Source organism: Rhodnius prolixus, unplaced genomic scaffold (assembly GCF_049639745.1).
Source record: "Rhodnius prolixus isolate KJV_2025 unplaced genomic scaffold, Rpr scaffold_3, whole genome shotgun sequence".
Lineage (NCBI taxonomy): Eukaryota > Metazoa > Arthropoda > Insecta > Hemiptera > Reduviidae > Rhodnius > Rhodnius prolixus.
In genome coordinates this window covers 31,501,917-31,526,966 of record NW_027411603.1, presented here as the reverse complement: position 1 = coordinate 31,526,966, position 25,050 = coordinate 31,501,917, and the positions used below count along the sequence as shown (strand labels likewise).

The window sequence follows — 25,050 nt, the reverse complement described above, 5'->3', positions numbered from 1 at the left end:
TATTTCAATCTCTTCAATTGTTGGGGAACATTCAATAATAATAATAATAATAATAATAATAATAATAATAATAATAATAATAATAATAATAATAGTAATAATTAAATAATTCATTTGTAAAGTGATTCTCCCGGAATTTATTTAGCTGTAAACTCAGCATTTACGACAGTCTGAAGTCCTCAAAATTAAGATATTTTATAATGACATATTGATACGTAATAATTATAACCAAAACCAAATGGTAACAACGAACTTTTCTAATAAATTAAAGTAAGAAATTATCATCCAAAAAAAAAACCTGAGAATGGACTCTGGGTGGTTCGAAGCATGTGTTGAATATTAGTATAAAAGACTTTTTCAGATACAACTTTCTTTCTCAAAGTGGGCGATAACACCCCCTTGGGGGCGCTGAAGGCCTACAGGGCGGTAAAGGGCCCAAAATTGGGGAGATGTTGAAGCGGTTTAGGGGGAGCGATGGCTGATTTGTGTTTCTCTAATATTTTAAACTAAAATCCAAAACCTGCCTACTACAACTACATCGATTATTCTGATGTTTTTTTATTTCATTTTTTCGTTAATTTGGGATACAAAAACCAATCCCGCAATTGTACCCTGGATTGCGGTCAATTGATCAACGATTTTTGTTAGTATTTCCATCGTTGTATTTGTGTGAACGTGGCTTTAGTGCTGTTGGCAACTAGAAAGAGAAATCGTTTGCATAGTACCGAACGCGGTTACTTGCGGCTGTTTTTTGGGGTAAATTCGAGCCTGATATTAACCAAACTTGTTTAAAAAATCATCAGATTCATCCTTTACATTAGATTAGTTTTAAAATTTAAATTGAAATGCGGAAAGACAGTTCGATTGATATGGATTAGGGGCCACTCAGGGATAACTGGCAATGAAATTGCAGACTCTAAGGCAAAAGAGGCAATACGCCTGGAGAATCTAAAGCTCGAGAAACTGTTACCTTCAGATATAAAGAACTTCTCTAAACGTTCCTACTACAGGGCATGGTCTATAGATTACGAAAAATCAAAATATGCCAAAGGTAAATTTTACACTTCACTGCAGCCGACAATACCTAAAAAACCGTGGTACTTTGACTTCGCAGAAGGTAGAAAGTTCACTACTACTTTGATACGACTGCGCTTCAACCATAACTTCTCGCCCCACCATCTCAGCCGTATAGGAATTTCAGTCCCTCCAATTTGCTCTTGCCCTTCTGATACACTTATAGACGCCAACCACCTGATCCTTGATTGCAATAGTCACCAGGATGATAGGGATAAACTGTGGAATGCAGTCATCAAAGCGAAATGTCCACTTCCTGCCAACCTACACACCATCCTCATAGAACCAATATTCGACACGTATCTGGCTATTTTCCAATTCATTACCAAAAACAAAATCAAACTTTGAAAATAAAAAGTAAAAAATAAAACATAACAGCACCTAAAACAAAAATAACAATAGTACTCGTAACACATCTCATTAAATAATACATTAGTACATCCCTGGCTAATCTGCACAGACAGGAAGCCAACAAACAAACAAACAAAAAAAAAAATTGCTCTCATTGGAACAGTCTCATTTAAAATGTAAGTTTGAACTCAGAATCAGGATAAGACTCATATGGCTCGCTATAATTAAATTAAAGTTATGATTGCGATTGTGATTTTTAAGATGTGGTAAAGTTAAAAATTTTAGAGGGGCGCTAGAAAATAATTGATTCTCAAAGTGGGCGGTAGACGAAACAAGTTTGAAAACCTCTGCTGTCAGATTGTAAATGGCTTGTATATATTTATTTATATATATTCCTTATTCAAGGGCGAATATTGGAGTAATGGTTACGAAGCATGAATTTGTAAGTGAGAGAATCCCAGTTCGAATCCCGCGTACAGCTATTTTCTATTTGTTAGAAAAAATTGTTTATAGTATAAAGTGTGTGCTTCGCCCTTGTCCAAGGCATCTAATTGGTAGTTGGACGTTAAGCCCTTTATGGATTATACAAATAAATATTCAAAATTTACAATCTTCTACAGAGTTTATAAACTTTTAAAGAAGTAAGTTTCTTTCTTCAGGTGTAAGTGTTCGAATTCGCCAAAATGTTGAAGTTGATTTTTCTCCTGTAAAACAAGATTTGATGTCCTGCCAATAAGAACAGAAAGACTCCTTCAAAAATGGCGACTATTCTTTATTTATTCAGTTTTTTGGAATTTTTCTTGAAGTTTGAGATAGTAGTCTTATAAGCAACAAATATGAGAAAATATAGGTGAATGACCCTTAATTCTTCAATCTGAAATTTATATTATTTATTTTGAATTCTAGTCCCCACCTAATGTTTAATAATATAAAAAAGCAAAAAATCCAACAAAATGGAAGGAAAAAAAATATGGATAAAAGAATATACTCCAGAATCAAGAACGATTGTAGATGCCACAGTCGAAATGATTTATTTTTTAAAAAATATTACAAGTAGAACAAGCACAGCTGGTGGCAAAGGCTTTCGCTGTGTCTCTGATTTATCTGCAACTTGCTTACACACTATTTATATAGCGTCAGTTCGCCGCGAGCCATGCGGGACAACATTTATATATATATATATATATATATATTCCCGTCCTCACATACTCCAATTTAAAATAACTGCCATAACTCCAGGTTCCAACTTTTTTATACTTTTTTGCTTAATTTTTATCCTTTTAAAGCAATTTTAATTTTAAGGGTGAAAAATATTAGAGCAATGTTATTTATTAATCTAGCGGAGTCTCCTGTTTAGAGAATTTTCAAAAAAACTAAGCATTTACTATCAAATATTTAGAAATATTTGTTATTTCTTACTTTTCACATAAAGTATTCAAATAAATTTGGTACTTCATACAATCGATTGCAGAACTACGAAAGTCGACTTTGTCCTTTACACTTCAAGGTAGCCTGATATAGAAGTTTGAATAAGCTTAAAGTGTTAATTATTATTAGTTTGTTTCAGTAACCAGTGGTCAAAGATGAGCGGCTAAACTAGAATACTTTGTATTGGAAATAACCAATTTATTCATCCGTTCAACTGGATGAAGGAATTTTCGTGACTGGGAGATTTCTTTTGGAGAGGTTGGATTACAAGAGATTACCAATTCTAAGCAACTACATTTTAGATAAACACTGGATTGGTTCGTTTGAAGTTATTGTAATCTGTTTAAGATGTTTAACATCTTGTAATTATGTGTTATTATTTTCTAATAATTTAGTAAAATATGAACTAGATTGACTGCTAGACGCTGGATTGCTACTTGTAAACGTTCAGCGTATGGTTCGGTGATGAAGTGCTCACTGCTGTTAAGGAGATTTTACTGGGTCTTGCGACACTTTTTATGGAGGTGAGTCTTGGCTAGAAAAGGCTGTTTATACCGTTAAACAAGCAGACCTTCGAAATGCTGTTAAAATCTTTGGTATTTGGTATCTGATTCAGTGGTGAAAATTTATAGTACATTTTTTGAATAGTTAATATTGGGTTAGGTTGGTGTGTTACCTAAAATTATTTGAGATGTATGTATGGTTCCAGAATCAGAACTAAACAGACGCTATCGACTACTTAAAAGAATCTTAGTCGATAGATCAAAACTCTCCCTAGACAACAAAAGACTAATTTATACTTCTATTTTGAAACCCATCTGGGCGTATGGAATAGAGCTGTGGGGTTCAACAAAACGCACCAATCTCCAAAGGATTCAATCTCTTCAATCTAAAATACTTCGATCTATAGTAAAAGCTCCTTCAACCTGGACTATACACACTGACCTTAACATTCCTTTTATCACCGCTGAATCCTCTAGTCCTCTAGAATCCTCTAGCTCAAAATCTTTCTCAAGAACTCTTCCTGATAACCAGACAAGACGCCTTAAGAGACATTGAGTGGCCTCGTGATCTCCTCTCTAGTGAAGAGAGTGACTAATAGTCTAATGTTTTGGAGTGTTACCACTGGTTTGCTTCATTTGTTACTCTGTTATCATTTTTGCTTATAGCGCCAACGCGCTGATTGTAGCATAAATAAACGCAAAAAAAGATTCTAGAATAAACTGAAGGAATTCATACTACATATTTTTCTAGGATGAGGTTTGTATTGTTCCACGTTGAGTTTTAGATAAGCCTCCCACAACTCCTCGGTAAAATTGATTAGCAAAGATTCAGTTAGTAAGACAGCGTTGGAGGCGCTGTGTGTTTCCACTTCAGACTGGTGTCAGAATGTTCTAGAAAGCTGGAAGTGCTTGCTGCTTTCTAAAGAGAGTGCTGGTGCCTGGACATCCTTATTCATAACGGTAACGAATATGGACAGGTTCGCTCATATCGGGAGCCATAACCTCCTTTCATCAGTTCCGGACCAACTGTTGGCGTGACACATGTAAATCGGGAGAGCACGGTAATCATCCTTCTGGATAAGATCTGTACAATGTGGGCAGTCCAATAGTCCAATTATTTTGTTGATATATTTGCTTTTCAGTATTCTTGCAATATCTATAATTTATTAAGCAAATTTGGAACAAGATGACATGGTACTCGGAAATATATGGTACACTTACATTCAATGAACCGATTTTATTTAAATCTGAAATTCTAGAAGTTTTGTTTCCGCAGTGGCTCGTTATACTTGATTGCAGACCTAGCTTCGGTAGCGTTTGTTTCCTATATTTTCTAAATTATGTATGTCTTTGGAATGTATCAATTTCTCTTAAAATGACATTCATAAATCTTAGCGGAAAGCTATGAGCCAGCCACATATGTAATGTCAAATTTAACTTCTAAAATTGTCGATTAGAATTTCCGATAGATTTTGTTCGTTGCACGTGAGAAGAATGATGTGCGATTTTGCGTAAGCAAATGCCTGCTTCATGTAAACGGACAATTGCTCCCGTTGGAATGTCGAGGTGCTCTACTTTCCCTTATAATTCTGGAATCCACAAATTTTTATTATTTTATTTTGTAATGTATTCAAAAAGTAATTTTTTGACTAATTTAACTTTTTTACCTAAAAACGTCGCCTTTAATTGTTATAATTTTTGCCCAAAATGAAATCACTTAACAGTTTAATGAAAACAAAAGTTTGAAGTGCCGCAGGAGAGCATACTTGGCTCCTTTCTGTACACAGTATACACATCATTCTACCTGTACAACCCTTTACACTACTCTGTACATATGCAGACGATTCAGACATACTAGCTACAAGAACACATCCTTCATCAGCTTCATACAAGTTATAGACATACACAAAATAGAATCCTGGGCCAAGAAGTGGCGGATTAAAATGAACCCACAGAAATGTCAGCATGCCACGTTTACTCTCCGGAGGGGCTCCTGTCCACCTGTCCTCTTCAACAGCAATCCTCTTCCATGTACAGATCTGGTGCGCTACCTTGGGCTCTACACAGACAAAAGACTCACGTGGAACCCACACGCTAGACTTAAAAGACAAGCAATGTCGAAACGTGTGAAACTGCTTTACAGACTTCTTGGACGATGCTCCAAATTACCCATTGAACTCAAACGTTTAATATATAGTACTATCCTCAAACCTATGTGGACTTACGGACTAGAGCTGTGGGGTTCAGCCAAACCTAGAACCTTACTATTCACAACGACCTCAACATCCCCTTCGTACACCAAATCGCCAAGACTAAATACCAAAAATTCCATACTGCTCTCTCCACTTGCTCCAATCCTCTTATACTGTCCCTCACCTCCTCTGACAATCCTCCTAATAATCAACCTCGCAGACTGAATCGCCAGTGGCCCCGCGACTTCCTTGAGGTCTGAAGACCTAAAGATCATTACATCCTGTAGAGAGTGCTACCACTCTCCTTCAGTTTCTCTCCTCCTGCTCTTCACGTACCAATTAATCTTAGTACTTCCAGATTTACTTATTGTATATATGTAATACAGATTGTAGATAACTTAAAGTTTGAAATGTCGAAGTCTCTTGCCTGTGAAATTTAATTATTCTAGGCAATGCAAATTCTTTGCACATTTAGTTAAGGTCGAGTGTAAAACATGGATATGATGTTGAGTATATTTGTAGCCATGAATTCCACCACGCCAGCCCTATTTACTTCTTTATGTAATGATAAGAGTTTTGGTTTTCGCGTCAGTTTTAAATTATTATTTTTGTAAGCTCTACTTTTTTCATTGAATTTTTAACATGATTAATTTGTCTGTGGCTCTAAAGCTGAAGCTATCCTTTCTCTCTGAATACGCCCACTCTTGGAGAACCGGATCTTTCGTGGAAAAGGGCTATAATAGGACAAATACTGTAATATATAGAAATAAATGCTTACGTAGTATTTGAAATAAAGCAAAAGTGTTTACAAAATATCAAATAAAATGTATAATTTTACTCGTATTTTGTTTGTTAAAAAAAATCGACAACCCAAAGCAAATAACCATATCTAGATTTTTCTTCAGATAAAACACACTTTTGTAAAGTTTTGTTCAGTTATGTTTGTAAATAGAGACTTCCATAGCACTTGTTTCGTCCCCGTTTTACCCGTTAAGCCAACTGAATTTTAAAGATGTTTAGTTTTGAAAATATTCAGTTTAAAATGTAAACATAATTCTTGTGCAAATGGGCTCAAAATCTAGTACTAAAAAAAAAAATTGAACAAAATTTGACTCACGTCTCAAAAAGGTTCGCCATCCCTGAGTTTAGCTGTCTAGCTCATTGGTTAGTGCATGGATTCTCACGCAAAGATCCGTACTTTAAATCCATAGATTTCTCTTGGATTTTTTTTCTTCTCAAGAACCTCTTACATTGCCCGAAGTAGGTTGTAGTAAGAAAACATATTCCGGAGCCGGCCGTCCTCGGACATGGTTGCGCCTTAAATTTAAAGATACACAAATGTAATATTTACATTACATATGCATTAATCTATATATTACATATTATGTATTTGTAAAAGGACGCCACGTGATACCTAATTTATTTATAGTGAGGGGACAACGCTTTACGCCCACGCTGGTCGTTTGGAGCCGAGTGTAATCTTGTTATTTAGAGTCCCATTATTAAATTATTCAATTCAATAAAAAGAAAAAAAAAATTACAATTTCATCCATTAACAAATGAAGCTGTTTCTAAACCTTTCTTAAAAGGCACGTTGATCCGCTCTTACTCGTATATGTATACATACAGTAGGGATTTCAAGACTTAATGTTTATTGTTTTTACGGGTCATAAAATCGTCTCGAATTTTGGAAATTGTTATTCACACGAAATAAAAGTTTTGACGTCAACCATTTGCGGAAAAATGTTTCTCGCACCTGATGAAATATATCTCTCATTTCATCAAATATCGATTAGCTGCCCATCAAATAAGATTTTTGTTTTAAAGAATAAACATCCAATAGTAAACATCTCGGTCTCGGTCTCGTCGAGATATCTCGGTCTCGGTCTCGGTTTTTTGAATTTTTGTGTAAGTATTAAAAGCGGTTTGCTATTAATAATCTTTTCAAAAAATGTTATTATTTTCTAATAATTATTTTAATTTATATATTGGTAATGAAAATGTGTGTAAAAGAAGACAACTACTTACACTTCAATGCATCATATATTACTATTACTGTTATATATCTTTATATAATTTCAAAAAATGCGCCAAATGAATGACCCAAATAACATATCTGCCTGCTATAACAAGTCGATTCGTGAAATGAAAAATACACCTCCCAATAAACTTCCCGCTCCATTAGTTATGGCTGTTGGTGAAGATAAAGAATCTGATGATTCACCTTTTGACGACGACGACGACTGCATCAATATTTTTGCACCATTTGCTCAAAAATCAGCAAATATCACCGAAGCATGGAAGACAGAAATAATTAATTACACCAAATTAGACCAAGCACCAGTAGACGTTGACATTTTAGAATGGTGGAAAACACTTGAGAATTCCTTCAAAAATTAGTCTAGAATGGCAAAAGATATTTTTAGTATCTGTGCAACTTCAGTGCCATCGGAAAGATTATTTTCGCAAGCTGCGATGATAATGACCAATAGAAGATCTTCTCTAAATTCTGACTCAGTAAAAGCTCTTTTATGTATCAATGCTTGGGCAAAGTGTATCTTAAAAACGAAAATTTGTGGCAATATTTTTTAGGTGCATAGATAGTATTTTTTTTCAAATTCACTAATTCCAAAATTCTAAAATATAATTCAAATAATATCAAAGTTCAAAGTATTAGATTATTAATAGTGAAATTTATGAATTTGAATGAATGAATGATATGAATAGTGAAATTCAGTGAATTTAGAAAAAATTATGTAATTCGAAGGGGGCCGCCACGGTAGCTGAGCGGTGCGAGATCTGCGAAGCTAATGTGTATTGTGGTATTGGGTTCGATTCCCGGTCTTAGGCCTTGGATTTTATTTAATGGTTAATATGAGAAATTTACAGTAAAGTATGTTTGCTAGTCGCCTCCGTCCGCGACACCTAATTGGTAGTTGGACGTAAAGCCCCGCCTGAAAAAATAGGCGATTACTTTACTTTGCTTACTTTACTTATGTAATTCGAAGTCAAATAGATGTAGTAATATTGAACATATATAATAAAATCGTATCTTTTAATAATTAATTCAATACCCGTAATGATTATTTATTAATAAAGAACACAATTTTATAATTTTGTAGCTAAAAATTAATATTTGTAAAACCGAGACGAGACCGAGATTTCTCGACGAGATATATATCATGTCTCGATCTCGGTCTCGGTCTCGGTTGCTCAAGTCTCGTCTCGGTCTCGGTCTCGGTACCGAGACCGAGACCGAGATTTGTCTCGTTTCTCGTGCAGCTCTAGTGTTTCTTTTACTGTTTGATAATATTTTGTTAATTTGATTTTGATAATAATCACGCAGAGTGGTTTACTTTCTTTGGATGTAATCTCTATGGCGAGCTTTGGAATGTGTAGATTACTAAATGTTCGGCAAGCTGAATTTCATTCCATTTAAACAATCATTTGAGTTCATTTTACTGATTTATTTTTGTTTAATTTTTGGATTTTGTTCGCAACTCCCCTAATTAAGGTGATATTTGTCGGCACTAAAATGCTATTTCTCTCTTTTCCTGTAATTTTTTAATTCTCCTCCATTTGTGTGTTCCTTAATGAAAACATTTGACAACTTCTCAAAACTTCTGAGTAAATGTCATTGAAAGAGATCTATCTATTGCTTTCAAATTTCACTGTTTATGACAACAAATAGTACCGTTATTCCATATTCTATATTTATTTAGCCAAAAACCCCTTCACACCAAGAGAGCGACTGAAAGAGAGAGTTAAAAAATTGTGTGTATATGTTGACAAGATGAAAGAATCGATAAAAATCGACGAATATAATTTAATTTATACACCAATTCCATATCGAAATTGACACTGCAAGACAAGGCGACAGTGCTACATAACATAATTGAAAGTTCCAGATCCACTACATCCAAGCCACTGTTTAAGAAGTTGCTCATGAATTACAACAAATTTTAGGTTAACTTTTCTCTAACTTCGCCTAAATTTAAGAGCTTGTCAAACAAATACAAAACAAAGAAAAGAAGACAGTACTTCCAATCAGCAAGGAAAGAAACCTGAAATAAATATTGAAATATCTCGTTTAATATCCCTTAAGTTTTAGTTATAACTCATCAAGTTTTTTTACATGAGAATGTAGTAGCAATATTAACTAATCTACAGATTAGCAGCCATGTAAGATCATTCTATGAAGTATTTTAATACTCATTGGAACTTTCTTAATATGAATGAATATAAATCATTTTAAATGTGAAAGGAGCATTTTAGAAATATATCTACACATTAATCATAATTAAGATAAAAACCACTAAGGAGTTCATACCACTATTTTTAACGATTGCAGATGCACTTGTTGACAAATGACAATTTACTCTTTCTCCAAGTATTTATTTTTATATCTTGCTATCTTTCTAATCATTTTTATTTCTTTTAATTATATTTATATATACAATACGCATACGAGGGTCGTTTGAAAAGTCCGTGCAAAAATAAAAACTACTTAATTTTTTGGGGTAAACCTTTTTTATTTTTCAACATAGTCTCCTTTTAGGCTTATACACTTCGTCCAACGCTGTTCTAGTTTGTTGATCCCTTCCGAATAATAGGATTTGTCCAAGTCTGAAAAATAGCCATTCGTTTCTGCAATCACCTCCTCGTTTGAATAAAACTTTTTCCCGCCAGCCATTTCTTCATATTGGGGAACAAATAGTAGTCCGAGGGAGCCAAGTCTGGAGAATAGGGGGGATGCGAAACGAGTTGGAACCCTATTTCCATTAATTTTGCGACCACAACTGCTGAGGTGAGAGCTGGTGCGTTGTCGTGATGGAAAAGGACTTTTTTGTGGGCCAATTGTGGGCGTTTTTCTTGCAGCTCGGTTTTCAAACGGTCCAATAACGATGAATAATATGCACCTGTTATAGTTTTACCCTTATCCAGATAGTCGATGAGGATTATTCCTTGCGAATCCCAAAAGACAGTCGCCATAATCTTTCCGGCCGAAGGAACGGTCTTCGCCTTTTTTGGCGCAGACTCCCCCTTGGTAACCCATTGTTTAGATTGTTCTTTGGTCTCAGGAGTTTAGTGATGTATCCATGTTTCGTCCACAGTGACGAAACGACGCTTAAAGTCCTGCGGATTCTTCTGGAACAGCTGCAAACCGTCCTTGCAACACTTCACACGATTTCGTTTTTGGTCAAGCGTGAGCAATCGCGGCACCCATCTTGCGGACAGCTTTGTCATGTCCAAATGTTGATGCAAAATATTATGTACCCGTTCATTCGAGATGCCCACAGCACTAGCAATCTCACGCACCTTCACTCTTCTGTCATCCATCACCATATCATGGATTTTATCAATGATTTCTGGAGTAGTAACCTCAACAGGGCGTCCAGAACGTTCAGCGTCACTTGTGCCCATATGGCCATTCCGAAAATTTTGAAACCACTTATAAACTGTTCTAATCGAAGGTGCAGAGTCACCATAATGTTTATCAAGCTTCTCTTTAGTCTCCTCAGGCGTTTTGCCTTTCATAAAGTAGTGTTTAATCAACACACGAAATTCTTTTTCGTCCATTTTTTGAAAATCACTCGACTTCCTCGATTCAAACGAATGCCAAACACAAAGAAATTGACCGATCTGGTTGAAACTTGGTGTGTGTTCTTCCAAGAGATGCTTCTAACTAAACATAACCTCGATATGCGCCATTAGTGCTATCTCTCTGACTTTGCACGGACTTTTCAAACGACCCTCGTACATATGTAACGAATTATATCTTGAGTAAGTGCTGAGCGCTTAAAATTCCCTTTTTACGATTAATTGTGTGAAATTAATGCTTCAAAGTAGTTCTTCTTTGCGTACATAAATCTTGGTGGTAAAGTTGCATCATTTCCAATGAACCAAGATGCTTCACAACATATATTAAGCATCTTTTATTTATCTCGTTAATGAGGGAACTTTTATTGTCGGTCTGTTTTACACAAATTACAGATTGTAAGATCCAGAATCAATTACTCTTTGTCCATTTCATACATTGGTCAAGTGAGCAATGTTATTATTATTATGTATAAAGTAGTGATCGTTTCAAGACTGAGGCATAACTGGCCTCTTCTTGATCAAAATCTCTTGACTTTGCGGAGACGGTGGAAACTGGTGTTAAGATTCAAGAATTTAGCTTAAGAAATCAATACTTCTTTTTTCAGCTCTGTGAATCCAACGAATCAAAATAACATACATATCTTCTAAAAACTGATTGTTGCATCCATCCTCTGTTATTAATCTCTGGTTGAGTTTTAAGCTGAGATTCTTCGAAAGTTATTTGGAAGTTATTTGTTCCAGAAATGTTTATCATTGTTTCACCTCTAAATGAGTTAGGGGACATAATCGAGCTTTTACTTCTTTATAAAATTAACCATAAATGATCATGCATAATTTTTTAAAAAGAATCAGAGTGTGATGAAGGGTGATTAGTTAAATCTAGTTAAACAGCCACATTATTCACCTCGAGTTTGGTCTATTATCGGACGTGTCACTGTAATTTGTTCAGGGTATATTAAGTGTAAATATTTCTTGACCATTATCTGGGTAACTCCTCCCATTTCTTTGAGTCTCTCTTCCTCCACTTCCAACCGTTTTTTCTAAAACATTTTTATTTTCCAACCACGCCTTAGCTTGCGGGAGGTCTAAATACCTCTAATGTGCGCACTTAGACCTAAACACAAAACACCATCTATCACCAACAGATTCACCAGGCCCAGGACACTCCGCCTACGGGTGAAACAATGAAAGATTCCATTCATACCGAAATCAAGCGTCACGATCTCTTTTTTTTACCTTCCTCTTCCATTGTCGCACATGTATCCCATTCTTTCTATCCTTGTTGCCCACTCTAATCTCTCTTTATTTTCAAATCATCATCATCATCATCTTTCTTTGGATCAAAACCAGCTCCATACCATTGTTTTCTCTTTTATTGATGACAGTCACTATCAAAGACTATTTGGGAGATGATCAACCAGGAACAATGGTTCTTTAAAAGTAATTAATGGAATGTACATCTGTGAATTACAACAGATAATTACTTTTAGATCGGATCGTTTCTTCTGAATGTAAAAATCTTGCTTGCTTGCAAATATGCTCGTATATTAGTAACAGAGCAGAAGGCAAAACACAAAAATTACTGATTCTGTTTAAATTGTAGAAATGAGAGATATTGTGACAAAAACTAATTCTGAATTCATACTTTTTTGCTTTAAATACACTTACGAATACACTTGCCTTCCCCGACCTGTACGCCCATCTTGCAATATTTCCTGGTCCATTCCTTCACTGCCTTCTGACATCATCAATTTAGATTATTTAGATGATTTAGAATTTAGAATTTTGAAAATTAAGATGACCGTCCTTGGTGCAACAGCCCAGCCAAACGCTAACCAGCGAGAATTAGGATTCCTTAGCAAAAATTTGCTGGAAAAGTACATTTTAAAATTTCATGCGATTTTGCTGGTCTTAAATATGTCTTTTTATTTTATTTTTAAAGGCTTTTACGAAAATATATTAAGTTATTGCTGAAAATGTTTAGTGACCATAATGACTCGTTCAACAGGAATTTTTATGTACAAGATTCACGTCAGAGCTTTCCTTACTGAGGATTTGAGGATTCCTTCCTAACCACAATCCGATTCTGTTTCTCGATTGCACTTAACCACTTTTTTTCTTTTATTATTCAGTCCCTCCACGTATTTTTTTTTCATGGAAAAGACAGATCCTGGTAAATCCTCCTCAGCCATCTTCAGAGATGTAAAATTTCCTGTAACACCTTTCTCAACTTTCTGGTCTCCGCTAGGTAATATCCGTCTAAAGATCCTTGTGTTCACTTATTCTTGGACCATGGCCGAAGGTAATAACTTGTTCTTAACGATTTTTTGGAGAAAGACCTTCCATAATTCCATTAACCTATTCCTCTAACCTCATTATTCACTTATTCTACAATGTTTTAACCAATTGACTTCCTTTCAGAAATCAATCTCAGTATCCAGAAATGTTTCGATCTTTGTCCTGACTTCATGTTTCCCTGCAGGCAGCATTATGCATTCTATCCTGAAGTTACTTACCATACTTCTAAACTGGAGGAACAACATTATTTCCATTTTAAAAAATTAAGCATTTTACCTCGATGATCAGCCTTGTTGACTTCTTTTTTGAATCTTCTTAAGCTTCAAACATGAAGTCTATGCATTTAAATTCAGCTTCATTACCCATTTTGATCTTTTAATTTCCATTAGTTCTCTATAGATCCCAAAAACACAGTTTTATTTGCTCATACAATTGTCAGATAGTCCCTGTTACTATTGTTAATATTTGAATTTAATACAAATAACTTAACCGCATACTAATTCGACAAGTAAGCCATGTGGAAGTTTTATATATGTACATCTCAAATTAGATGAGAAAACTAGTTAGCGCTCCTCACTCAGCACTAGAGTCAAGAACCTTCTAGAAAGAGAAAATCTAAAGGACAGCAGCTGGAGTTTTGGACTCAGGATGTCCGCGTGGGAATTCAGTACATCTATCCATTAAATTAATCCCCTCTCCTGTCGGAATGATTGTTGGACTCGCTAAGACTTTTAATATGTAGATTCCTATCTGCCCACATGCAAAAATTCTATCAGTTCAACAATCCTATTTATTAATTTTCATTCATTAGTAAAAAAAAAAAAATATCGAACAGCTTAAAAGTTTTATTGATTTTTAAAAAATAAAATTATCAAACAAATTTAATCCACTAGAAATTAGTTGCATTTATGGGCTGCTGAAAGAATTAATCGGGTGAAGTTATGAATTGAGGGATTAGTACGAATGGCAGGGTGGATTGAACTTATATGTAGCCTAGCAGACTTACCAAGTTCAACATTTTTTTTTTTAGGATTTTTTCCTCAACCTTGAGGTTTCCTCAGACCAATTTCCCTACTTTAAAGCCAACACTTCATACATATACTAACAATATAGTGAACTGCAGGAATTATATTTAGCCTCTTCAATCTATACTACTTCTCCAGTGCAATCTATACATTGCGTCTTGCTCGCACAGCCCTCGTCCAGCCATTAGCTCTTCGATGCCATTTTGCCACCGGTTCCTAGGCCTGCCTCTTTTCCGCGTACCTGGCGGGCTCCATTGCATGACAGTCTTCGGCATTCTACTTTCTGGCATCCTCAACACGTGGCCGAACCATATCAGTTTCTTCTGTGCTGTGCTTCTCCACATTCCTCCTTCTCTCTCTACGGGATATTCTCGCGGAACGCCTCCAGAAATCCATTTCAGTCGCCTCTATCTTTTTCTGCATTTTCTTGCTGACTGTCCATGTTTCTGATGCGTAGAGCAAGACGCTTTGAACCAACGCTTCATAGATATGCCTCTCGGTGCTGATCTGGACATTGCTGCTCCATAAGACAGAATTCAGCATTCCAATCCCCTTCCTTGTGCTTGTCACCCTCTTTTCCATATCCATTTCGGTTGTTCCGTCTACTTGAAGGTAGAAGCCCAGGTATTTAAAACTGCTGACTTTATTTAATTTTCGGTCATCAATTTCACATTCATTGTATGGGGATGCAGTCATGTATTCCGTTTTTTCTGAATTTATTTCCAGTCCCCACTTCCTGTATTCTTCTGCCAGCTTTCTGACCATATAATTGATGTCCTCTTCATCATTTGCGATCAGGACTTGGTCGTCAGCGAATAGGAGACTGTGAAGGTCTCATGCCTTCCCCGACCTGTACGCCCATCTTGCAATATTTCCTGGTCCATTCCTTCACTGCCTTCTGACATCATCAATTTAGTCAGAAACCCTAGCACATTGTTACGAATTCCGCTCGCCTGTTGTAGGTAGTTCAGGAAGCAATAGCAGTGTACCTTTTTACATCTGTAGAAGTTCTTTAATCCAATTAATTAATTACCCATGATATCTCGAGAACTCATAGGAATAGGAATTTTGAAAATTAAGATGACCATCCCTTGGTGCAACATCCCAGCCAAACGCTAACCAGCGAGAATTAGGATAAGCACACTCTGAAGCCTAAACACTTCTGCAGTGAGAGAATACATCTCCTTCCACCATCTGGTACTACGCAGACCTTCTGGGGGAAGTCTAATACTCTTTCAAACGTGGGTCAGTCCAGAAAGTACCCCAAGTAGAGTCTCCTAGTTTAAATCAATCTCTCTTAAAGAATTATTTCCACCTTACATCACATCTTAACTCTTAGTTTTACTTTATAGTGATTCATTAGAAAAATATTTTCCCCTATCAGTTATCAGTGCAAACAAAGATAAAACTCGTGACGAGGTACAACGCCACATTACTTAGTTCACCCACTCATTTCTTCTTTTGTCAGCTTTTACTTCTCGTTCTTCCTTTTTGAACTTTTTTCTGCTTTTAGAGTTAGCTTTCTTTGACTGGTAACTTTTAGTCACAGCAGGATAGCACAATAATCCGGCCAACCTTGTGAGTTAAGTCTTTTCATAAAATTAAAGAATTATTTCATTTTTTATGAATTCTTAAGAAATAGAAGACCATATTTTGTTACATTAATAAATCTATCATTATAAAAAATAATTGTAAACTAAAGTTTTTCTAATTTTCTTGAATAAAGTATTCAGTTCGGTATTTGTTAACTTTGCAAAACAAAATCACTTTTTATCTCATTATTTTGTAGACCAACTTGTTGAATTCATTTCACAGATTTTAGTCTGATGTTATTATTACTTATTAATAAAGATATTTTAACGTTGAGTTGGTTCTGCAATATACACAATAGATGTGCTTAAAAAACAGAGAAGCCAAGTGCCTACTCGATCCGAAGATGCGGATTGATACTAACGACGCAAAGTGTAGGAGGTAATCCATAGATTGTGTAGAATTGCAGTGTTTAAGCTAAATGCTTTGAATATCTCTCCAGCACAGAGACAAGTCAGGCGAGCGCGATTTTGAAGTGATTAGAGGCTGAGGAATCTTTCCTAGAATGGCTCTTCACTTTCTTTTCGAGGAGAGCTGTATAATATCGTCAATCACCATTTCTGGATTAAAAGAGTAAAGTAAAGCAATCGCCTATTTTTTCAGGCGGGGCTTAACGTCCAACTACCAATTAGGTGTCGTGGACGGAGGCGACTAGCAAACATACTTTACTGCAAATTTCTTTTATTAACCATTAAATAAAATCCAAGGCCTAAGACCGGGAATCGAACCCAGCCCAGTACCACAATACATATTTGCTTCGCAGGTCTCGCCTCTAAACGCTCGGCTACCGTGACGCCCCCGTTTCTGGATTATCATGAGGTCATTTCCGTTTCTCGATCACACTCTATCCTGCCAATCTCCTCCCTTAAACTACTCCCTACCCTCTATTTTCCGATATTCCCCTTCCATGACTTTGCTGGTCTTCCTCTCCGGCATTCCCTCGAAGGGTTCCATTGCTTCAATTCCTCTGGGCACCTCCACACTGCCATTCTTCTCAAGAGCCTTACGATTTTGACCTTCTTTCAGCCAATATTTTCTTTGTGTTTCTTTTACGTTAATTTCCTCCTTTACATCCTCATTTCTTATTCTTTTAAACCTATTGTTTTATTGCAGTGCCACGTGGCCCATGTTTCTGGCCATGGACAAAGATCGCGTCTATTATTGTGTAACCATTTATTGTTTTGTTCTAAGTACTGGGTGCAGCATTCTCAGTACCTTCCAGGCCTGCTATCTTCTCACCCTGATTTGTTCATCTAGTTCTCTACCATTCTCCAGATTTGGTTTCACAAGTTTTCATCTTTTTTTTTGCCTACCTGAAAACCATTTTATTTTCTCCACCTCTATAAACACCGTTATTTACTGAAATTTATTTTCTAAAGCGTCTCTCTGTTATCTGTTATAATATAATTCTTTATCTTTTTAATCTTTTAATTTCCGCTTCATAAGCTCAAGTTCCTTCCAATCTTCGGCGATTAGAACAAGATAATCTAATTAAATCTAAATATATGCTTAAAGATGACGAAGGAGACAATTTGCAACATTAACTAGTCATGATTTGCTTAATTTTTTCAAATTTATGTCTGGAAATCTGTACGGACTGTACAAACATTTCAGTCAATACTCCTCCGACAGATAGTTGACGCTCCTTTCTACGTGACTAACCTCACTCTTCACTACGACCTCAACATTCCCTTTATAGACCAACTCGCTAAAACTAAATATCAAAAATTCCATACTACTCTCTCGACTAGCTCTAATCCTCTAGTACTGTCTCTCACTTCTTCTGACATCCCTAATACTCCTCGCCGACTGAATCGCCAGAGGCCCAGCGACTTCCTTGCAGTCTGAAGGCCGAAACGCCATTATTCTCTTATCTCTCCTCTCTCCCCACATTCTCCTCTCTCCTATAGAGAGTGCTACCGCTGGGTAGTTTCTCTCCTCCTGCTCTCCTCCCGCACCAGTTCATCACTCTCACCATATTTACTTATTGTATACAATGTATACAGATTGTAAATTACAAAATAAATAAATAAATAAATAAATAAAATGTCTGGAAATCTAAAATTGTATATATTAGTACAATTTTAATGAAAATGTTTAATAATAGAAACAGTTCTTGACCAGTTCTCGGTCAGTTTTGAAATAACAACTATAATATGTTTCGTTACGAACTAAAATTAATGCATCATCAGGACAAAAAGAGAAATCTAGGTGTTTTACAATACCAACATGACAACTTACAACTTAGTTTTTTCTATTCAACTAAAGTAGTAATTTAATTCTTAGTTGTCATGTTTATATTGTAAACACCCAGTTCTCTCTTTTTGTTCTGTAGCTTTTGATGATGAATTAATTTTAGTTCGAATCGTTGGCATCAAGAGTACTTTCAAAAGTGATCAAAACTCAAAATTTCTCGTAAAACAAATAGAATCGAAGTTTATTTTATCATTCATGCGGAATTGTCTTGTGGTAGATGAGTACTGTCAGAACTAGATGTAGTCTAGCAGCCTCTCGCTGAATTTTGTAATTTTCTTTGCTGCGAAGTTGTTAATCTCTCGTCGCCTTAAGTTGGGATATGTCCATCGCTTTTCTGCCAGAACGTTTCTAATATTTTTTGCCACCATCAAAGTTACCAAGATTAAAAGTAAGTCTTCATAAAAAAATAATACAAAATAAAGTAGGTGAAAGTAAAAATTTAGTAAAAACAAAAAAAAATAGAAACCTTATTTTCTATTTATCTAGATAATGTTTGAAAGCATATAACAAGTTAGTAGGTAATGTTTTCTGGTGTGTTGAAGCGCAGCAGTATTTATGTATGTTGTTGCGGAGAATGAGAACAGAGCCTGCAGTGTTCTTCTATGTGGCCCCGGTGAGAGTGTGAGTCTAATAAAAAGGGGCATTCGAGTAAAGGATGGTGAAGAAGGGACCCCTTCTGGGGGCGGAGGGCGGGACAAATATTTGACCTGTAGGTCCGGGTATACCTGGGCGCAGCAAGCTTCAGGGTACCTTTAAGTCTCCACTCTCTTCTACTTGTATATAGATTGTAAAGTGGCGAGCGGTTAGTGGCGGAGAAGAGAGAGAGGTTAGAACAAGATGCAAGTGCAGTACATTCACCCAGAGTGCTGTGGTGGCTGCGTGGAGATAGGCAGAGCGCGCTCGCTAGCTACATACTGTGCTGTAGTGGGGCAACCTCGGCTCTCCAGAGAACTCTGTGTGAGTGTGTATTTCGTTCTCCGTCTTGATCACCGCACCCTGTCCATTTCTTTGTATTATACCCACACTGTTTTTAGTATAGCCGTAGCTGAAGTGAGAGCGCTAGTGTACAAGTAGTAGAGCTTAGGGGCCTATCCCTCCTAAAACATACGGTCAAGTTGGAGCACCCGGCACGCATAGTCCTCTGGTGTTCATTTCACTCAGTCGTAAACTGACGTTTGGATAGAATATGTGAAGAATGTTCGTTCTTTTTTAAACTTTTTTTTTTTTTTTGTTATTAATCGTATTTTGTGACTAAGTGAATCGCGATGTAACATTTTATTTATACATTTTTCCTTGTCTTCCTTGTGAGTGTAAAATAAAAAACAAAATCACTTCCGCGAGTTTTCCCCAAATAGGGATGTACGTGTGGTTTAATGTAGAATCAGTAAACATCTATGGACGATCCACTGTTGGCCAGTTCGCAGCCTCCAGCTGCAATGATGATCGTTCTTGCACTTCTCTTATCACTCTATAATCCGGCTGGAGCAGGTGAGCTACCTACACTTGTCTGATAATCTAATCTTAAAATGTTATGACAATTTAGATAAGCAAGAGGGACGCATTAATGGCATCAATCTGATTTATCTCTATAAAATGTGTTATCAGTTTTCATATCATTTTTCTCACTTCTGATTGGCTAAAAATAATGCCTTAAATTGATTTTATCAAAGTGGAATCTCATTAGAAATTAATCTACCCTTATTTTGATTGATTTTTATGTCTTTAAATTTGTTTGCATTAAAATAGTTCATGATACTAGGTCCTTCTTAACTGTAGAAAACTTGCTAGACGTTGTAGACATTTCATCTAATAAAAATTTTTTTCACGAGTTATTATTGGCTCAACTTTGATTGCTGAAGAGCCTCTTAGCGTTTATAGTATTAGCATTTGTTTGGAACGAAGACATTATTAAATAAGATAGAAAGGGGACCCCTAGCCTTTCACCTATCTGTACCCAACGGAGCCCTAGGCTCAACTCTAGGGTAATAGCATATATATTTATGTGGGCATGCTGGTTTGCCAAAGTTTGCCTGAAGATTCGCTCAATTCAAAAAAAAAAAATTCATGGAACAACCGTCTTCACTTTTGAATACTTAAAAATGCTTTGTAAAGTTCACAGAAAAGATAACCAGAACAAGAGAAGAACAAGAACAAATTTCTAAAAAAAACAATATCAACCAAGGTGTTTTTTTTTTCAAAATCTATTAGATCTAGGTTGTTGCAAAAAATTGCACTTATAAACGAAAATATGCTCTATATTTTAAAGAAAATTTGGAAATTTTATCTTTTATAGAAAAAGAGAAAAAAATTGTCAAAGTTTGGTGTTTTTCAACGTTCCACTTTTTCGTGCTGTTTTTTTGACGATCAACCCTTTGCTAACATCTGTCGTATAAACAGTTTTTTAATGCTATCCATTTCTTCAAAGATTTCAATTTGGTTTAACTCCTCTTTACTGATTTTGGTATCATCACCTGCCTTGATTAAGGAAATTATTGAAGGTAGGTCTTGCTGGCAGGATGAAAGGAATATAAATTACTATTTACGTTTGATGTTGGTCTGATTTTATGGTCTATTGCATCCGTCTTGTATTTATCTTTTTCTGCATCATTTGCTTCCATCATCAGAGGTTGATTCAACGTCCAGAGATTAATAATAGTTTTTTCTAGGTACCTGTTAAAACAAAATAAAAAAAAAACGTCATCTAAAATTCCTAATCAAATTCATATAACACTAAAATTTATTTCCGTATGAAATCAAACTAGAACTTTCAAGATTCCAGCCATATGTTGCTACTCAAAACAGATCTAAGCTTTATCTAATAATAATGTATTATAAATACTCATGACAAAACTTGAAATAGAGTGATACACCCCAGGGTCTTAAATGTTGCTGTCACCTTTTTAGTCAATCAAGGGGAAATATTTATATCAATCTTAGTGTTTATTTTCATTTCATTTTATTATTTATACATGACTATTTATAGGAACTGTGTCCTTCCCATCATTAAAATCAGTTATATAGACCGCAGAGACTGTCAAATACAGTAAATAAATCTTAGTGACTGACAGCTGTTGAACGAACCAATTGAAAACATAATCTTTTTATAAATTTCATTATATTATAAATTTTGCATTCAATATTTCGTTTTATTATCAAATGTTTAGATTTCTTATTAGATTTCACAAGAAATAAATGTGTGTTTTTTTTTAATTATTTATCTAGTTACAATCAACGCCTTTTTGCGTTATAAGCAACAATGATAACAATAAATAACATTCACATATCAGAGTGGAGAAGTTACCCAGCGGTAACACTCTAAATACTACTGACCCTCTTAATCAGAGAGGAGATCGCGAGGCCACTGTCATTTAAGACGTCTGGAAGTGTTGTCTGGAAATGTTCTGGAAGATAGATGTTGTACCAGTGGATTGTGATGTGATTGAATGTTAAGATGGAATTTTCTGTATCGTGTTTTCAGCAACTTGTGTTGCACGAAAGGAATGTTCAAGTCTGTGTGAACAGTTCGATTGGTGACGTATAAAGGAGCGTTTACTATAGAGCGAAGAATTTTAGACTGCAAAGACTGGATCCTTTGCAGATTTGAGCGTTTGGTTGAACCCCACAGTTCGATGCCATAAACCCAGACTGGCTTTAATATACTTACATATATAAGTCTTTTGTTGTCCAGAGTGAGTTTTGATCTATTGTCGAGTAGTCTTTTCAGTTGTCGAAAGCGTCTGTTGAGTACTGTTCTCTTGAGTATGAGGGTTCCACGTGAGTCTTCCTGTCAAGGTAAAGCCCAAGGTAGCGGACTACGTTGACAGCTGGTTAAGGAATAAGATTGTAAAAGACAGGAGGAAGAGTGATGCGTCGAAGGGTGAAGGTAATATTTTGAGATTTAGTTTCGTTCAGTTTGATAGCCCATTTTTTGAACCAATTTTCTAAGGAGGTGAGGAAATAAATGTTAAGGAAAGTTATTCAAACTGTAGTTGTTATTTTTAGTTCATATAATAAGTTTGCTTGATGAATTGTCTGTAATTGTTGATGAATACTTTTGGATGTAAATAGCATAAACTATATTTTTTTAAAACGTATAAAAGATGAGAAAAAAAACTAATTATGGATTCCACATTGCATCAAAATTAAATCCAATCCAAGGGAACCCGATAATATTGTTTATCGTGATATTGCGGTTTTCACCTCTGCTGACCTCTAGGTCCAGTGTTGGGTTTCTTCTACGTCAGTGGAAACTCATTAATAAATAAAAAACTTAATTATAAAAATTTACTTCTGTTCCAAATTTTTAGTAACGCATCTAACATAATCTAATGTTAGATTACATTATGTTAGATTACATTATCTTATGTATTGGACTACTTTGAAACTCCTAGAGACCTTAACATTTTGAACTCTTTGAATCAAATTTTTTATAAAAAATAATTGTGTGGCATTGATTGGGAGAAATTTGTATGAATTTCTCTCTCGTTTTTGAGAAAATAGTTGAAAAAAAACTGAGGAAGTGGGAATCTTGCCTAGTTGTCGGATGTATTTGTATTAGTGATATTAAGTTTAAAATTCCTACGATATTGGTTTTTGATTTGTTTGCGAATTGCAGGTAAAGGGAGATGATAATTGCTTCAATATTTTTTTTAGAAATAGAGTAATTTTGAAACACTATCTTGGAATACCCAATTTCTACTTATTTTTTTTTTTTTTGTTTTTGTAAATTACCACTGTTTGGATCACTCAAGAAATTTAAAACATGAAAAGCTGTTGCAAATTTAATCAGAATTCCACATTTTTACGGAAAAATCTTTGTTTTTAAGGCGCGCCAACGTCTGAAGTTTTTGTTTTTGTTTTTTTTCGGATACAGACATTTTCCATCCCCTGACAGTGTGCTAAAAGAAACTCCTAGGAAGATGATTCAAACTCTGGATCACCGCGTCGGAATTCAGCATGCTTAACCACCTTAGCTAATCCCATCCCCATTAAGTTGCTTTTGTGGTTAATTTCAAATTTTGCTTTTCTTTAATTCGATCGTCAGTGGAGTTTCGAAATGTAATTTGTAGAGATTTTGTTTCATGTATGCAACGAAGTGAGCGAAAATAAGTTTCTCTGTTGTTTATTCCATGATAAAATGGAACAAAGCCATAACATGACCTTGAAATTTCAGTTAACCGCTGGTTAAGGTTAATCTCTGTAGTAGATCCACCTCAAGAAGATGATGTCACCCTTTACAAACAATTCTTTCTCACGATAAACATTGATTTAAGTGAAATTTAGGAACAGTATAATTTAAACTTTTAGTTTTAGTAAATTCAATATAAAAAAAACTTGCATTTATGATATGCTTTCTTAAAACTGATAACTTAAGGTTTATTTCCTTTGCAGTCAAAGAAAGTCCGAAAGGGAAGCCCTTTTGATCCAGTAAGAAAATCCCTTCACTTAAACTATTTATTCATACGAGGTGTGGCTATTAAATAACGAGTCTATTGCTACAAAATATTTTATTTTAAATTTATACATATTTAGTTATTATCACCTTCAATATACACCCCTCCCCCATCCCTACAACGCTCCAAGCGAATTTACCATTGTTCGAAACAGTGCTGGAAGTCTTTTTCTGTCAGCTCCTGCATGACGCGTGCCGCTTTTTCTTTCACAGCTTCAACGGATCGAAATCGTGTCCCTTTTAATGCAGATTTGACTTTTGGGGAACAGATAAAAGTCACATGGGGCCAGGTCAGGCGAATAAGGCGGTTGGCCTAAAACTGGGATGTTTTACTTGGCTAGAAACGTCTTGACAGACAATGCAGTGTGAGCCGGCGCGCTGTCTTGATGGAGAACCCATGACTTGTTCTTCTAAAAATCGGGTCGTTTTTTCCTAACTCTTTCACGGAGTTAAGCAAGTACCTCATGGTAGTAATGTTGATTAATTATAATCGATATTTTCATCCGTTTTGATCGAGGAAGATCGACCCGGGCGGACATCATCTCCGACGTCTTCTCGGCCGTCTTGAACCACTTAGTAACTCGTGCACATGATTAACATTCATCGCCATAAACTTCTTTTAATAAAAGATAAGTTTCAGCAGCGGTTTTACCCAGTTTCATGTGAAATTTCACGACAATTCGTTGCTCTATTACATGTGTAGTATCATGTTTTCGGCCAAACGAAACTAACTCCTCATACACAAACGACGGTTCCGGTCAGACAGATTTCTCTACAAACACGTGAGACGCTGCAATCGAAAGAGAAGGCTTTACGCTGCACAGCTGTCGGTCGTTAGGATTTGGCGCATGCATAGTTCTTCTGTAACAGCATCAGTCTCGTTATTAGCCACACCTCGTATAATTAAGTTCATATTTCGTACTCTAAATATTGAATTATGAAATACAGCGTTATTAATATAATTCTTGTAAGTTATTCTGACTAATAATCTAGTTGAAATTAAGCCTAACTTATCGTGAAAAGGGACTTAGAGGTAAGTTAAAGCTCTCTAATTTGCACCTGCTGACCTTCTTTCTAATTTCACGCGTGATATAATTTATTCAGTTAAAATAAAACTTTATTCTTGCTATAAATAATAACACTAATCGTTCTCTAATTCTTATTTGTTGGTTTAAAAGTGGTTAATTAATATTTATGAACAGAGTTAGCTAGTATCACAAATTTATTACTGACAAGACATTCCTTCTTCGTAGTAATCAATCAAACTTTGTGACACCTTA

The 25,050-nt window shown here is 35.5% G+C and overlaps 1 protein-coding gene across 9 annotated transcripts in view; it reads left to right on the top strand.

Moving 5' to 3' along the window:
* Positions 1-25,050, top strand: part of LOC141452456 (interference hedgehog-like) — a 106,001-nt gene that overhangs the window by 40,411 nt on the left and 40,540 nt on the right. For 3 of the 9 annotated variants that reach the window (XM_074124636.1, XM_074124631.1, XM_074124635.1), the window contains exon 1: positions 19,258-19,806. The exons of 2 other annotated variants lie outside the window; for them this stretch is intronic. In XM_074124636.1, the coding sequence (XP_073980737.1) occupies positions 19,713-19,806 (94 nt within the window). In that variant the 5' untranslated portion in view covers positions 19,258-19,712. Of the gene's footprint in view, positions 1-3,013; positions 3,171-3,263; positions 3,378-19,234; positions 19,807-25,050 lie in introns of those variants that run through there. 4 more of the 9 variants (XM_074124633.1, XM_074124632.1, XM_074124637.1 and 1 more) reach the window with 3 other exon arrangements.